We start from the raw sequence: 18,370 nt of genomic DNA, 5'->3' as shown, positions 1-18,370 counted from the left end.
ATGAAGGTTCATTTTGTATGATCGTGCTCATGATGGTCAGGTATCCCTGATACCTATTAAGTTTCTTACTTTGATGGAAGGTTCCTCAGGGTGCAGCATGTCCTTCAGCATCATCAAGTATCCCCCTAAGCCATGAAGGCCTCTTCCTAGAAGAGGAAGGCTCATGTGGATGAGGATTAATCGGATCCATGGGTTCTTCTACATCAGGCATTGATTCATCATCCTTTTCTTTCGGTTCCCTGGTGTCGGCTTCTTGAGAGCTACTCAAAGTCAGCAGATTGTCCACCTTGCTGAGAGCCATATCTTTGTCAAAGGTGACATCATGACTAATCACGACCTCCCTTTGACCGGTGGTGAACATTTCTTCAGGAGTTTAGGAACCCAATGCTTGATGAGGGCATCAATTTTGTACATATACGACGGTGATTGTAGTTTCAGCCCATAGAAACTTTGGAAGTCTTTGATCATGTAGCATGGCCGGACAGCTTCCATCATCGTGTGGTTCTTCCTTCCCACCACACCATTCTGCTCAGGAGTATGAGGTGTAGTAGTCTCCCTCTTAATGCCAACCTCAGGTATGCCTGAGTAAACCAATTGTAATATATCGGAGGTCTTGCTTTGGCTTGAGGGGAATGGTCCCCTTTTGAGCTTTCCTTTGGCACATCCCGGACATACACCTTCTTTCTCTACTTGGAATTCGGGCATCCCTGTTACCATCTATCTTACATCGGGTAGAGCTTTGTAATGAAGGTGGGCAAACCTCCGATGCAAAAGTTCGGACTAAAGAGTTGTGTCACAAGACATGACACCTAGCGGACTTCCATCGACCTGATATAATGAATCAACACTAAACCCAAGAGTAAAGGCATCTTTAACATTATTTTTCCATATACATACCTTGCCATTGCTGAAGGTTACCTTGTAGCCTTTATCTTCCATTGCCGAGATGGACACTAGGTTCTTTTTGAGGTCAGGTGCATTTAATACATCCTAGAATTTCTAGCCTTCTTAAATGCTTGTCCTCTTCCTTGATTCCCAGCTCTCCTCTTACCTTTGCTGTTGAATTTGTCATTCCTTTGATTGCCATCAGAGGGATTTCTAGTTGCACCACTGCATACTGTACCATGCTGCTCTAATCATGATTATCATCATGCTGCCCATGTCCATGATTTTATCCATCATAATGCTGCTCAAACTAGTGTGCATCATCATCATGTTGTCCTATATGTCCATGATCTCATGTTGCCCTTTATGTCCATGATCTCATTCATCATGATGCTCATGATCTCATACATAGTGACTTGCTTATCGCAAATGTAACATCATCATTTTCTTCTAGCCTTAGGTCCAGCCTTTCCTTTTGATTGAATCCCAGAATTATTTCTTTTCTTAGCATGAGAAGAAAAGGCAACAGGAGGACCTTTAGGCATGGGCATTTCTTGCACTTCTTCCCTTGTTTCTTCTTGAATGCATCTAGCCATTAATTCCTCGAAACCAGGAATTACATTATAGTTCAAAATAGTAGTCCTGAACACATACCATTCAAATGGCAATCCTCCAAGAGTTGTGAGTGCCATTTCTCTGTCAGTAATAGTTTCCCCAATAGATAGGAGATCGTTCTTGATCTCGGTGATTCTTAAGAAGTATGCTTGCATACTTTCATCTTTACCCTTCTTGATTTCCCTCAGCGTATTTCTAAGAAACAAAACTTGATTTGCATCATTAACTTTAAATAAACTCACCAGTCTATCGTAGATTTCCTTGGAGGTGTCCAGTTCAGAGATGTAGGCCACCAAGTGCTTGTCGATAGAGTCCCGAATGATCTTCTATTGTTTTGACTTCTCCATTTTCTCATTTGTTCCAGGCAGCAACAGATGCATTTGATGGAGGCTCAACAATATTGCCTCTCACATGATCCAACACTCCTTGATTCTCAAGGGTTAGATCGATAGACATCTTCCATCTGTGATAGTCAGCTTTCTCACGGAGCTTGTCTTCAGCAGGAAAGAGTGTTGAGGACCCCATAGTTCTTTTAGGATAGCCTTGCCAATATTCTCTTCGATGATTGCTCTTGCTCTTGCTCGGGCTTTGTCTTCACCTCAGCTCTGATACCATGTTAAGTTATGGTATGTTCTATGCTTATAACAGTTTACTTCTTTTTCTTATTATATTCCACAGATTAGCAATCACATGTACATAAAGTAAAGTGCAGATAGAACATTAAACGATCGATAGAAAACAAGCCAAGACAAGAGACATAAGATGTGGCAGATAGCCAGGGACAAACCCCACAATGTGTGGGGAAACCCTTTGATCAAATCTTCTTTTATCTTCAATAATTCAGCAGAGAGAAATAGTACAATAAATCTGATTCATATCAGCAGTAGCAAACCCTAGATCAGTAGCATCAGCATTAGTGGCTTCATTATCAAACTAGGGCAGACCATATCTCACAAACCGATCGTCGGATTGACTTCATTCCACCACCAAAAGTTTTGGCTTCCAGAGGAGGTTTAGATGAACCTACAGCGTAGTTCAGATGAGGAGATCTTCTAGGCCACGCAAGTCAATCTTTACTTCTGCAGTTGCAGCTTTAGTTTCAGTAGTTTCCGGCTTCAAACTAGGGCAGTCGATATCTTGCAAACCGTTCGTCGGATTGACTTCATTCCACCACCAAAAGTTGCGGCTTTTAGAGGAGGTTCAGATGAACCTATAGCGTAGTTCAGATGAGGAGATCTTCTAGGCCACGCAAGTCAATCTTTACTTCTGCAGTTACAGCTTCAAATTCAACAGCTTCCGGCTTCACATGTGTGAGAGAGAGACCCATTTCAGCGCAATAGAGAAGAGACTCATTTCTGTGCAGTAGAGAGAGAGAGAGAGATGTGATGAGATGAGTGAGTCCAAATGAGGAAAATTCCTCTTATATTTATACACAACGTTGGTGGGTGAATAAATGCGACTGTTGGGCTTTTGAGCCTACATGAGTTGTAGGTCGGCTTGATAATAATTCCATAATCAAAATAAATTCATATCTCCATGAATACTTATTGGAATCGGATGATCTTTATATCAATCCTACACCTCTCAATGAGAGGAATCTAATAAAAATATTATCAGCCATGAATAAGATGACCCACATGAAGTTTTGCCCTGGTTGCCAATTTTAACAGGATTCTATCAGGAAAGTTTCAACACATTGGATCCAGAGACTGGGCTCTGTTGACTGGGGTTTATGGGCCTCACATTCCAGGAGAAAGAGGGGTTTACCTCCAAAATCTAGGAAAACTAAAAATGTTATATGAGGAATTATGGATTCTGGGCAGCAATTTTAATATTATTGCATTTCTCGAGGAAAAAAATGGAAGACTTTGGAGGATGGATGCCAATATGGACGCATTTTGAGACACAATAGAGGGACTGCATCTAGTGGATATCCCTACAACCAATGAAGTTTTTAGTTGCAACAATAGAAGGGGTGGCGCTCACCATGTAGCATCAAGATTGGATCGATTCCTAGTGTTTGAACAGGTAATAAGCAAAGACATCTTTTTAGAAGCCTCTATCCTACCAAGCATGGGGACGGATCAATGGCTGTTCAAGATGGAGTTGGACCTAAAATTAGGACCAAAAAATTGACCTTTATGCTTTGAAACTTTCTGGTAACATGATCTGTTATTTATGCAAAAAGTATAAGGCTGGTGGAATGGAAGCACTATGCAGGGTCACAATCATATGCATACATTTCAACTCAAGCTAAAAGACCTCAAGCTCCAAATTAAGAAATGGAACCAAGAAGAGTTTGGGAACATCTAGAAAGAGCAAAAAAAGCTCCAATATTGCATGCAAGAAGTTCAACAAAGAATCATTCTAGAAGGCAGATCAGAAAGTTTGGTTGAGACTAAAGGTCATCTGTTGAATCAACTAGAAGAAAGAAGGAAACAAGAAGAAATCTTATGGAAACAAAAATATCGAATCTAATGACTTTGCGAGGGAGAACACAATAAAAGGTTTTTCCATAAGGCAATGATCCATCATAGACAACATAACTACATCTTCTCCCTCAAGGATGGGGCAGGGAATCAACTGGTTCAACATGAAGAGATGGAAGATCTAGTGGTCAATCATTTCCAAAACCTTCTCTTGGAACCAGACCAGGATAGATTGAATGCCATTGCATGAGTCATACGAAACATCCCTCGGCTAATCTCCCAGGATCAGAACACGACCCTGATGCGGGTGGTGACTCTGGAGGAAATAGAGGTTGTCAAAGGAATGACCAAGAATAAAGCTCCTAGACTAGATGGGTTCACGGCAGAATTCTATCAAGCAACATGAAACTTTATTGGAAAGAATATACTTGAAGTGTTGGAGGAATTAAGGAGGAATCAGAACTTATGTTTGAGTCTTAATTCCAATTTTATTGCTTTAATCCCTAAAACTGCCAAATCAGAGGACCCCCAGGGTTTTAGACCATTTATTTATGTAATGTTATCTATAAAATTATTTCTACGGTCATTTTCAAATGCCTGAAGCCCCTTCTTCTGGCCTTGATCTCACTGGAGAAATTGGGTTTTGTGGAAGGCTGCCAAATCCTGGATGGCATCATTACCTCTCAAGAAATTGTTCATTCTCTAAAGAAACTCAAATATCCTAGTATGATGATTAAGCTGGACCTATCCAAAGCTTATGACCGCCTTAGTTGGTCCTTCCTAACAAGTGTTTTGAAGTCGTTTGGTTTCGATCAGTGATGGGTGAATTGGGTCTTCTCTCTAGTGTCAACCCCAGTGTGTTCTATCATGCTTAATGGATCCCCATCCCAAACCTTTAACCCTACTCGAGGCCTTAGACAAGATAACCCATATTATATGTTCCTCTTTATCCTAGTTGCTGAGGGATTGGGAAGATTCTTGAAATCGACGGTTTGTTCCTCCCAACTTAAGGGTCTTCGACCTTGGGGCTCTAATTTACCCATCACTCATCAACAATTTGTGGATGACATCATGCTATTTTTCCAAGTATCCTTGAGGGAAGCTCAGAAAATCAAAGAAATTCTTTAGGAGTTTATGACGGCCTCGGGTACTTTGATTAACAATGAGAAATCAAATATATTATTTTTTAATACCCCTAGAACGATCCAAACTTTCCTAGCCCGCCTATTGGGGTTTGGTATAGGGACATTACCTATGAAGTATCTAGGTATGCCTTTAGCTTATAACTCTTTAAAGACCTCCTGCTGGCAAGACCTCCTTGTTAAAATTCAATCAAAACTTAGTGGATGGGCATTCCGAGCTCTCAATTTGGCCGATAGAACTGTTCTTCTCAAAGTTGTCCTTCAATCCATCCTGATTTACCAGCTATCAGAAATAGTTGCCCAAAAAACCTCTTGTTCAGCCATGGTAGATATTTTTAGGAAATTTCTATGGCAAGGGGCTCAAAAATTAAAGAAATGGGCCCTAGTATCTTGGAACACTCTTACCCTTCCTAAGATGGCTGGAGGATTAAGTCTCAGAGACCCTTACACCTTAAACCAAGTTATGGGAGCTAAGTTATGGTGGAGATGGTTAAAAGGAGGCCCTGATTTATGGAAGAAAATATGGACCCGAAAATATGGTATGTCGATCCAACCTGAAGATATCCTTAGATATAGGGATCCCCCTCAAGGATCTACAATCTGGAACTTGGAAGCAAAGAACAGGGATCTAATAAATCAACATTTTTTCTGGGAAATATGAAATGGCCGCACAACTCTATTCTAGCAGGACTCTTGGCAACAAAGAGAAAAATTGTTCAGTCGACCAGATCTTGGAGACATTTTCCTTTATACAACTAGTAGGAATTTCTATATGGTGGACCACTTTTGGAAAACCTCTCCACAAAGCTCTGGATGGCAAAAATGGAAAGAGGTTGGGGATTGGCCAAATCCCCCTCCCTCAGAACAATGGAAAATCATGGATCAAGAGCTCCAATCAAGGAAAATAACTTACCAAGAGGGTGAAGACATTCTACGATGGGGATATTCGACTAGGGGCACATTTAGCATTAAGGAAGCATACAAGCTTAGAGTGGAAGAACCCCAAAACCACTAGTGTCCTTTATGGAGAAGAACTAGATGAGTAAATTTTGTCCAAATTTTTTTCAATTTCTATGGTTGGTATGCCATGGGAGAATCCTTACTTGGGACCAGCTTCAAAAGTGAGGTTTTCAGGTCCCTTCCTATTGCGTTCTATGCAGTCAGCACAATGAACACCTATAACATTTGTTAAACACTTGTCCTTTTACAATCCAAAAATGGAACCAACTTGGGAACTTGTTCGGACACTTGGATAGAGACCCCCAGAGCATCAAAGAATCCATAATCCAATGGATTATAAAAATAAAACTAGACTTGTCTTCGCTGCAGACTGTGGTTATGCTAGTAACAACGAGGCAGAGTTCACTTCAATTAAACAGGGCCTGCTCATTGCTCAAAGAATAGGGTTTAAAAGGCTAGTGATTGAAGGTGATTCACGGTTGGTGGTGGACATAATCAAGAAGCTAATTCAGGGATTTCGCGGGGAAACATTGAGTCAGAGTTCGCACATAGATCATCTGGTGCAGGAGGTTGGAGAGATCCTTCCCTCATTCAACTATCTCCTAACCTCTCATGTCAGACGAGAAGGAAATAAAGTTGTCGACTTCTTGGAAAATTGGAGTTGTGCACATCCAAGGAAATCTTTAGAAATGGTATGGCCACCAAACTCTATGGAGGATGATCTAGTTCCCCTCCAAGGTATTCTTGAGAAACATAAAAAAACATATTCACAACAAGAGGTGAGCAAGAATCACCTTCCTCGATCGAGGTGCGAGCTGGCCCCATTAGGCTTGTCCTGGCCCAACGATTAATGTGACTCCTACAGATTGCTTCGGCCACCCTCTGCGTGCATGTAGCACTTGGAGAGGTGGTGGTGCACATGCGGTGTTTAATGCCCCAGCTCGAAGGTGGCAGAGGTATAAGGACAGTTGGAACAATGAGAATTATCTTTGGCTTGTTGAGCAAGGTAGTTTGTGAACTTATGTTCCTGTGGATTTGGTTTGAGAGGGTGATTCTGGGCAGTTAGTGGTCGTCGTCTTCTCCAAGTTCTGGCAATGTTTACTAGTATGTTTCTGGCCTTAATTTAGCACCTTTTGTTTGTATGGAGCAGTCTATTCGACCTTTGACCGATGAGATGCATGGGTCTGTGTTTTGGGGGGATGGGAATTGGAATTGTTTTAGGCATGGCCTCACTGGGTTTTTGGTTGGGGTTGAGTCCATCGTCATGTTCATCTCGGTGTCTGTTGAGTATAGAATTTGGTTGTCTCAGATCGGTGCTTGCATGGTTTGGGTGGTAAATGGTTTTGTATAGAGAGGTTCCCCATGCTCGAGCCAGAAAGAGTCAGAACGGGTTTGGTTCTGTGAAGAATTTTGTTTGGTTCTAGGGTATTTAGGATTTGAGCGAGCTCGAATTCAAGTCGTGGATGCATGTAACTACAACTATGTCCTCTGTTGGTAGAGGGGTGAAGGTAGAAGAACCCTGGTGGTCTGTTTCCGGGTCAGTCCAGTCTTGTGGAATCAAGTCTCTCGGGTTGGGAATCCTTGTTTAGCTAAGGGTCAATTCTGATTTTGGAGTTGTTTGTGGCTTCATGTCTGTCGCCATAAGCTGGCTTCTGAGCATGGGGTTTGATTTCTATGGCCCAGGTTCTCTGTATGAAGTCTTGTCAGACGGGGTTTGGTGGGTTGTGGGCTCCGTGTAGCTACTAGCTCAAATTTCTTTTTAATTCCTTGTACAATGTTCGGTTGGTGAAGTTGATAAGCTATGGGATGTGCCAGTATAATTCTGAGATCCCGAACATGAATGGCATGGCCAATCCATTCAGGCCCTGCAATGGGCAAAGGAAGATGAATGAAAATAGTGGCACCCTTATCCTGTGTTGGTAGTCAGTCGATAGAAAAATTTGGAGCAGGTTCCTTACTTGGCTGGTTTTGTTTGAATTTGATTTAACAGGTCTACAGAGTGGGTGTGACCCTTAGCAGTGCCGAGCACCCGAGCTACTCTGTTCCAGTTGGTACCCATAGTTTCGAAAAGAGAAGCATTTTTCAGGCAACAAGAAAAGCATGGCCTGGGAAACTAGTACAAGAAAGAATGGTCGTGGGGGCCGAGGCCAGGGAAAATAGAGGAAGGCCCCTTCATCACCGAAAATTCAACCCAGCTCTTCTGGTGGTGCTGCTCAGGCGAGTTGTGGGCGCAAGTTGGCCTCTCTCATAATTCAAGAAGCGCCTCAAGCATACCATGCTAGCAACTCCAACCCGGTCAAGCAATTGATTGCAGATTGGGAGACTGAGATCCAATAGACCGGGGAGGATTTCAAATTGGATATGGATGAGTGGAAAGTAGTGATCTCGGACCCAGGCCACACTCATGATAGATCATCTCAATAGAAGCAGACAATCCATTTGTTCTGGATGATGAAGAGAATTCTGGTGAAATCTCTAGAGCATTTTCTTCCTGACATGCATGTGGCCCCCCGAGGTCATTTGGATTACACTAAAGGATTTCAAAAAAATCAATTTCAATTACAGCAGCTGAGCGTTCGACTTAGCCGAATTGAGCAGCATATCCCTTACATGCCCCACACGAAGTTGTTGGGTTCCACTGTGAAGGATCCCGCTTTGGTGGATTTAGCTGATGATGAGTAGCAATATTGCATCCTTGTTTTTCATTTTGCATGATCGAGTCCCAAAGTTTCAGGCTTACTAGCAGTTATGTTTATATTTATTTAGAAAATAGGAAGCACAAAGACTATCACATTTATATAGCGTGGCTGGTTGGACTTATCATTTTTTGTTTATAGATGGTATATTTTGTGGATAGGTGGCCAACAGATTTGGTTTCCCTCTTAGCAGGTTGAGGCCACCTAAGTCTTAGACATATGGATTTAACCTACTTTATTTATGAAAATTAATGGAAAGGTACCACCAAGCTTACAAAAAAAAATTATATAAAAAACGTTGATTTTGTTTTAATAATTAATTCTATACACATAAACATAAGGTTATATAACTAAGTAAAAATATTTGCAAATGAGTTGTTAAGGCATTCCTAGATGTTAAGTCATTGGTTCAATTCCCTGACCTATTTAGGCATTATTCTTGGACATGACCATAATATAAGTCTCACCAATGCCCAACTTAACTCTTCAAATTTAAATATCCTCTTAAATTCTAACTTTTCAAAAATTTTAGATTTTTTTTTTTTATTTTGCAAAAATTTACAATAACCATAACAAAATATCTCATATAAGTTTTAAATAATTACTTAAAAATAAAACAAATATTCAAACTTGTAATTATGTAAAACAAACCTAAAATACAATAATTTATTTTGATAAGTAAATGAATTTAATCAATTTAAATATGTGATGATTTTTCTGGCACGAGGAATCTGGTAGATTCTTTTGGAAACCCATGTTACACTTGTCAAGTTTCATAATTTTAAGTGCTTTGTGGGTTTTTGGTGGTGGTGAATCCATTTCTTTTTTTTCACAAGGAAAAAAACACTAGCACTTCTATTAAAAAACGCAGTTCAAGTACATATATTATACCTAGAATGTCCATATGTCAAAAAGAAGAAGCAAAATATCTACAGAAGAATAGCAAAAATTAGATGAGTCTGTAGTCTAAAAACAAGCCATGTATATACAGATTTAGTCCAAGGAATCTCTGACCACAATCCATTTTTACCATTAAAAAATATTCTAAAATCCTCAATTTCAAATTATTTGAAAAAATAGTCTTTCCAACAAAATTTTCACCTACTTAAACAAATTCCAATAAAAAATTATAATTCATAATGTGATTAATAAGAAAAACAATCTCATTATCAATTTATAATTCAATTAATCACCCTCCTTTTTTATTATATCTTTTTCTGGCAAATGTTGAGATTTAACTTTCCACGTAGATAAACGCTCACGTGCTTTTTCCACCTAGCATCACCAATTTAATTTTTAATAATAAACAAGAAAGAAATTTAATAAAATATTAACATATTAATGAAAAAAATACTGATTACTCACCTCTGTCCTCCAATTTGTTCTATAAGTGATGACCATTAAAATTATTGTTTGCAAACATGTTCCGCCTAACATCCCAAACCATATTCCCTGTTATTAAAATGACAAACATCGAAAAAGTCGTAACGATGAAACAAATTTTGATTGTATATTTAATATAATAATAATAATAATAATAATAATAATTTTTAAAATTACGATTAAATTATATATCAGATGAGTATGTAGAATATATAATAATTTTTTATGTAAATTAATTTATGTTTATTTTAATTTTGTATTTATAGAATATAAAAATAATTAAATTTTTTTAATTAATTTTTTTGTTTATTTAAAATAGATTTATATTAAATATGTATATAATAGAAGTGTTTTAAGTTTGATATTTGAACTTTTTTGTAGTGCTTTGTTTTTTGTTCAGTGGTTACAATTTCAAGATGACTTATGTCTCCATTTTCTCTCAATATTGAAGCTTTTAACAATTTGGTGGTTAATGGGCCAAAATATCAAAAGGAAAAGCTCTCTCGCTTTGTCAAGGAGCTCGCTAAAATTCCCAAAGTCAAGATCTTCTCCTCCTAGTTGCAATCTCGGGTCCTACAATTGGTTGAACGCGGCCTAGTAGGCCAGTTCATAGGGATCTGGCCATCTCTGCGCTCTGTGAAATTATAGGCAGAAAAAAGATGGAAACCCATTATCATGGGTTCAATGACATCTTCCTTCTATGGGAAGGGTTTTTTTCACCTTCTTTTTTGAAAATAAGGCAGACCGAGGAAGCAAAACTTTCTTTTATGGGATCCCAAGGGTTGTACTTGGATCAATGGATCCTTGATTTCAATCTTAAAAGAGATGTGCCTTTGGTTGTCCCGATGTGGGTGAAGCTTCCATTCCTCCCTCTCCACTCTTGGAATGAAGTAGTTTTCAAAAGTATTGGAAATTCCCTGGGTAAATACATTAATCATGCCTAGCCACAAGAGGGTCTGTTTGCCTATTCAAGAATTTGTGTGGAAGTAGATCTAGATAAGGGGCTTCCGACGACCATCAATATGAATCTGGATAACTATTCTCGAATCTGGGAAGTGGACTATGATCATCTTCCCTTGAAGTGAAAAAATTTCCATGAGTATGACCACTTTGCTAAAAGTTGTGAGAATAAATAAGAGGAACAACAAAAATAAGTGAAAGAGGAAGGTCAATGGTAACAACTAAAGAGAAGAAGAGGTTTTCCAAGACAAGCTAATAATTAGCCTAGACAGCCTAATCCAAATGGGAATAAAGGGAAAGGCCCAACTTCCCTAAAAAAATTAGGACCGGCATAGGGAGAAGGATCTAGCAAGACCAATGGGAAGAGAGACATCCATAATAGCTATGAAGCTTTGAATCTGATTAATGAGGGAGGAGAAATCCAGTTGAATAATCCTCTTATTTCCTAAAAAATGAGTCTAATCCCACTTCAAATTTTAGGGTTGTCTCGAATACTCAGAATGTGTTGCCTCTAGAGGATGCCCCAGGCCCTATATATAGGAAATTGAAGACACTTCTTCAGAGGAGGAAGAATATTACTCGCCCCGGATCATCAAAATTGGCCCTTCCTTTGCCAAGAAGGAAAAGGAGAAAGAGTGGCTCCATCGCAAGGTAGCTAGGAAGACTGATTAGGAGGGAAGAACAAAAAAAGTAGAGAAACATAAAGAATTGGGAATTTAGTCAACATTGGATCCAAGGTTCATCTAAGGAGGCATAAATACAAGAAAAACAAGAAACTCAACCCTTCAAAGGGGGAAACTAAAACACATAGTAAATTAAGAAGATTATCTACTAGAATTGTAAGGGTTAGGGTCTAAGAAAAGGATGTCATAAGTAAAATTGCTATTAAAAGAGAAAATCCCCCAATTCTCTTGCTTCGGGAGACTAAGATGGGGGAACAAGAAATCCTTCAGCATCAATACAAATTATGGAATGGTAGTGGTATTTGATCAATGAAATCAAGAAGAATGTCCAACCAAATTTATACCCTTTGGGCTTTGTCTTCAATCAAACTATTGGACCAACATGCCTCTCCACATTGGCTAGTAGGGAAATTTGTACATTTACCCTCTCAAAAGCAATGAATTGTTGTTTATATATATATATATTGTGTTAGCCAAAAACCAGTCTCCCAAATCCACAAGGGATGACCAACACACAATATTTTCCGTGAAATGAATATGCATATTCATTTCACGGAAAATATTGTGTGTTGGTCATCCCTTGTGGATTTGGGAGACTGGTTTTTGGCTAACACAATATATTTGGGAGCGACTTTAATATGACCCTTTTATTCTTGGAAAAAAAGGGAGATAAGCCCATGGGGCATAGAATAGATAGTGATGGGGTGCACTATTAAGGATCTTTGTGATGTGAAGGTCATTGGTTTTGAAACACAATGGGAAAAAATCCAATCATGTTAAGGGTTGGTGTAACCCACGCTGGGTGTGATCCTTGATTGATTTTGATGGATTAGATGCCCCTAGATCGTGGTTTCTCAAGCCAAAGGTTAAGCATACAGTCATCTTAGGACTCACACAACTTAGCAAACAAAAATAGGGAAGAGATAAAGTCAGAGATTAGATCCAAGAAAATATGGAAGATTTAAATAGGAAGCTAAATCTCCTTGATATAAATTCTTTAAATAAGTTCACTTTGAGCAATAAGCAATCAATCCTTGGTCACATTGTTGATTGTCTTGATCATTTTTTTTATTGTTGATTCCTTCTTGGAGAAAGACTTATTGTTCTCTTTCAAAATTCTCCCATGTTGCAACTTACCTATCTTGTTAGAAATATAGGACAAAGGTAATTATGGTCCTCTCCCCTTCAAGTTATTCCTTATTTGGATTGGATCAAATGGTTTCTATGATTTGAACAAACAAGTTTGGAGGCAATGTATTATAAGAATCCCAATTCACATTTGTGAGAAAAAAAGTTAAAATTTCAAAGAGGCCATAAAGACATGGGCTAAAAGACAAAAGGAAATTAGGCAAGCTTTGATTACCTAACTACAAATTAATCTAGAATCTCTTCAAAGATTTATGGAGCATGGATTAATTACTCAAGAAATTCTTATGAAAGAAAATAGAAAATTTGAAGCCTCTCACTCTACTTTGAAAGAAGATGAGGAATTTTGGAGGCTCAAATATCGTGACCTCTCGCTTCAGGAAGGAAATATAAATTCTAAATTATTTCATAATTAAGCTCAAAATTGAACTTTGAAGAACAAAATCAAAGAGATCACAATGAGAGGGAATAAAATCAATGATTTTGGACTAATCCAAGTTGAGGAAATTTAGCATTTTCACGAGTTCTATAGCGTGATGGACCTCACAAGTGCAGAATTAAAGGAGATTATGTTGGATAATGTTTTAGAAATAATTTCGTAAGAAGATAACAATTCCTTACAGAAGGATATTACAAAGGAGGAGATCAAGAGTATACCTTTTTCTTTCAATCAAAATAAATCTCCGAGACTTAATGGCCTCTCAACCTATTTTTAGTGAAAGAGACTAATCCATCATCATTTGTATAGTTCGGGCCTATTTTACTCTACAGTGTATCTTACAAAGTCATTTCCAAGATCTTGGTTGTAAGGCTCAAACTTCTCCTTCCAAAAATTATTTCAGAAAACAAAGGATTTGTCTTTTAAAGAAAAAACTTTGACAATATTATTTTGGTTCAAGAATCAATACAATCCATCCATAAAAGGGGTGATAAATGAAAGTATCAAGTTAGATATTGTAAATTCCTTTGATAAAATGCACCATAGATTTCTCTTTAAGGTATTCTCAAAATTTGGTTTTGATATCAAATTTATTCACTGGATATCTCTGTGCATTTAAGCTTCCTTGGATCTTGCCATTGGTTAATGGAAAATCTTCTAGATTTTTCAAACTTTCAAGGGGCCTCCACCAAGGCCACCCTATCTCCCATTTTTTATATATCATAGTTGCAGATTATCTAATTCTGAGATTGGATTTTGAGAGAAGAAGTGAAAGGCTTCTAGGAATTCAATTTGCAAGGGAAATTAAGATTATAAATTCCTCACAATTTGTAGATGACACCTTATGTATGGGATGAGATTTTACCATTATGACCAGAAGGTTTAAGTCAGTCTTAGACCATTTTTTGGAGGCCTCAAGGGGCATGATAAACTCTAGGAAATCACATATCTATTCTTTGAATATTAGTGCTAGAAAATAAATGCATATTGCAAGGTTCTAGGATTTCAACATATGGAAACTCAGAAAGTGTTTAAATATCTTGGCATCCTTATATGCCTAAAATGACACTATGTGTAGACTTTGGCGAGTATAGTTTCAAAATTCAAATCAAATTTTTCTCAATGGGGAGCATGTTGGTTAAATTTTATTAATCGTATAGTCTTGGTTAAGGTTGTTCTTTCAACACTACCCCTCTATCAGTGTGTTGCGCTCTTGGATCCTCAAAATATCATCTCTTCAGTGGCTGATTTTTTTTGAAATCCCTATGGGAAGGAGGTATAACCAATAGTAAAATGTTTCATCTAGTAAAACGGGCCACTGTTCGACACCCTAAGCACACAAGGGGCTCAATATTAGAGATCTAGTGCTCATGAATAAAGAAATTGGAGCTAAAATTGTCATGTTTTCTCTCCCTGAAATATGAATGGTGGAAGGTGGTGTTATGCTCAAAATACCTCCCATTATAAAATTAGGATTTTTTTGGAATCTTGATAATGGAGAAAGTATTAATATATGGGAAGAAAGGATTATGAACAATTCTCCTTTAGAAAAGGATAGAGACTTGATGTCACTCAAGAATGTATTTGTTCCAAATTGTAAATTCTCCTTCGTCGATATCTCTTCTTGGGATGGTAGAGGAAAGTGGTGCGGAAGAAAATTTGATTTTATACCCCCCAACCTGGTCCATGTTGCCCATAAACTTTGTAATGCTCTCGCTAGATGTTCCCATTGGAGTCATGATGTTCCTAACAAACAAGGATGGGATAATTTGGTGTATACAGTTTGGGATTTTCTTTTTTCACATGGTTCTCCTCCAAAATCATGTTGTTGTGAAAAAAATTGGCATCCTAATAGCCTTCCCAAGATTAATTTCTTTTGTTGGTTATTGGTGCATAAGTAGATTTTGACCACAGAAAATCTTCAGAAAAGGGGAATCCATGGCCCTTCTCGATAACAATTATGCAAGAATAGTGAAGAATATATCCAACACATTTTTTTGGAGTGCTCCTATATAAAAATTGTATGGATTACAATTATCACCCATTTGAAAAACTAACTGATATGGCCATGTTCGCTCTAATATCTCTTTTCTTCCTGGCAATTTCAATACTCAGGTCGATTCATTCAAAATCAATTTTTTTTAACAAGTTTAGGAAGCCTAACACAAGTTCATTTGTTGGAAATTTTGATTAGCAAGGAACGAAATTATTTTTAACAATACTCAAGTGCTTCCTCAATTGACAACAATTAAAGCTTTGCATTTGTGCTCCTAATTCTGGTTCCAAAGCCCTTGTAAAGTAGCCTCTCCTCAACTTTTGGATCCCTTGGAATTTGTTTGGCTTTCAAAGCTCTCCCTTCCAAAGGAAATCAATTTTGCCCCAAGGTTGCTACAAAATGTATCACAAACAAATGGAAACTTTGCCTCTCTTAGGAAGCCTTCAAGGATTGGAAGGCACATCTCTCAAGCTTTGTCCTTAGCTTTGACGATGCCTCCAAAATGAATCCAAGAGTGGCAAGAGGGGGAGGGGTACTCTATGGCCCCAATGGAACTAAAGTATTGAAGTAGTTATGGGGATTAGGAAAGATGACAAATAATCATGAAGAAGCCTATGGTCTTCTACAAGGCCTCCTTATAGCTAAAGAAAATAATGACCCCTCTCTTCTAATTGTTCAACACATGGTAAAAGGATCCTTTCCAAGGGATAAGATATTGGAAAATCTATTAAATCACATTATAAAGGTAAAAAAAATCCCTTCAATTAATTATTTCCATGTTTACATGAGAAAAATAAAGAAGAAAATGAATGTGCCAATGAAGGTTGCATCCTAAAGTTTGGAGAATTAAACTTAGATGACCAATTAACGTCGTCCTTTGTTCCTTAAGTTTCAATTCCATTGAATACCTTATTAAGAATTATTAAAAAAGGAGGATGAAATATGACATTAGGTTGAGGAACTGAGCTTGTTGGTAACATATTGGTTATGAACATGAATGATTCTACTAGCTCAAGTGGTGTGACTATAAATAATTCCCTAGATCTAAATAAACTTATGGATTTGGGAAATAAACCTATGGATCTGCGAAAGTACAACGTAATGAAAGATTTTATTCTCAAATAAGTTGGATGTTTTTGAATTTTTTCTTTATTTTGGGATCCTTTTGGATTGTTTTCACATCCAAATACATGTTCTTTGTCTCTCAATTTAGCGTCCCTCAACAAAGAATAATTTTTGATACAAATTATACTAGGTATCCCTGAAATATATGACAAAATTGAATTATAACCCTCATGTAAAGTTATGAAATTAGCAAAGAATTTAAAATCAATTCAATTATCATCATTATTGTTAAAAACATAATAATAAATTTTAATATTATATAGATATATTTAAATTAATTATAATATTATTTAACTTAACAAAATTCAAAAATTAAAATTTATAGAAATTGCTATTAGCATTTTCAAAAATATAAATATAAAATAGTGAAAATATAAATATAAAATATAAATATAAAATATAAATATTCTATTATTACTTAAAAAAGAAAAGAAAAGAAAAGTATGATACTTAATAAAATTTAAAATTATATTATTATTTTTCAGAAATATAAATCTAAAACAAAAAATTGTGTTTGGTAAATTAAAAAATAAATCTAAACTAAGAGGTAAATTAAAAAATAGGGGACAAGGCAGAGAATTCTCATTAGGGCATTGAAAGTGAGCGTTTTATTGAGGAAGAATGGCTCACCCATTTCACTAACTCCTGTCTTGGTTCCAATGGCTAATTGAATTAGCCCTGACTTGCTATGCTTACACTTCTTTAAAGCACAAACCAATGGCTAATTGAACTAGCCATGACTTGCTATGCTTACACGTCTTTAAAGAACATTTTGAAACCACTTTAAGAACCTAAACTAATTATTTTTAAAAATATAAAAGAATAAATGAGAAAAAAATTTCATTTTTAATTTTATAATATTTATTTTTTAAATGAATAATAACATATTTATTATATCAAAGAATAAATATGTAAAAATAAATAAATAAATATATGTTAAATTAATTTGAAATATGATTAACAGTTTGAGTGGGCCTAATGATTAAGAGTATGTGTTTCCTCCTAAGAGATCGCAGGTTCAAAATCATAGGGGGTAGAGTATGTATGCCTTCGTAACCAGAGGGGGTAGAGTATGTATGCCTTCCTAGACTTTAAGCAAGGGGGTCTCATACACCAATTTGGTGTTCGCTGTGACCTTAAAAATGGATATTATTATTATTATTATTATTATTAACAAAAGATATTTTAAATTAAAAAAATTATTATTATTATTAAATTTTTATTTATAATTTTAATATTTTATTTTTTTAAATTAATTTATTTAATATTATAAATATAAATGTTCACTAGCTATGATTAGGTGCTAAGATATTCTTTGATGTGAAGTCACTTGTTCAATTTCCTGCCTAGATCAAAATGTGATATATTCAACATGAAAATGTAGCTCTACCAAGTTTAAAAAATAATATATATTATAAATATAAATATTTAAAATCTATTTAATTATTTAACTTACCTTCACTCCAAATCCAAATTTAAAACCCAATAAAAGACCTGTAGGAATCCCAACAATATAGTAGCAACCCACATTAATGTAAGCCACAAGAGCTTGCCATCCGCAACCAACAGCTACACCTGCAAGATAAGCCAAGAAACATACATCATAAAGCTCAAATATTTTGAAATTTAATTGACAGAAGTGATATTAATGGTATAATGGTATGTTTATTGATTTTAAAATATTTTCAAAATTTATAATTCAAATAAAATGATCAATATTTTATCAAGATGTTGTTTTTTTCCTTTTTTATTATACAAAGGAACACTTATCATAAACTAGTTGTCAAATAAGTAAGGAACACTTATCATAAATTAGTTGTCAAATGAATAGTGAAAACAATAATTATTATCCTCAAACACTGATTAATCCATCATACAATCAAAATCAAACCACTTATAATTATCAGTAAA

General features: G+C 36.5%; 1 protein-coding gene across 2 annotated transcripts in view; it reads right to left on the bottom strand.

The window, feature by feature from the left end:
• Positions 1-9,798: 9,798 nt before the first annotated feature.
• The window catches only part of LOC149230641 (protein DETOXIFICATION 40-like), a 32,908-nt gene continuing 24,336 nt past the window's right edge, over positions 9,799-18,370 (bottom strand). Inside the window, exons 6-8 of one of the 2 annotated variants that reach the window (XM_089379027.1) lie at positions 17,916-18,034; positions 10,093-10,179; positions 9,799-10,002 (exon numbers count right to left, since the gene is read on the bottom strand). In XM_089379027.1, coding sequence (XP_089235153.1) covers positions 9,913-10,002; positions 10,093-10,179; positions 17,916-18,034 — 296 coding nt within the window. In that variant the 3' untranslated portion in view covers positions 9,799-9,912. The remainder of the gene's footprint in view (positions 10,003-10,092; positions 10,180-17,915; positions 18,035-18,370) is intronic. The other variant, XM_089379028.1, reaches the window with a different exon arrangement.

This window comes from Pinus tabuliformis, chromosome J (assembly GCF_031772625.1).
Source record: "Pinus tabuliformis cultivar Carrire ecotype Pingquan chromosome J, CPIR1, whole genome shotgun sequence".
Taxonomy (NCBI): Eukaryota; Viridiplantae; Streptophyta; class Pinopsida; order Pinales; family Pinaceae; genus Pinus; species Pinus tabuliformis.
Note: the sequence above shows the minus strand (reverse complement) of the source record. Positions and strands in the feature narration are given on the sequence as shown.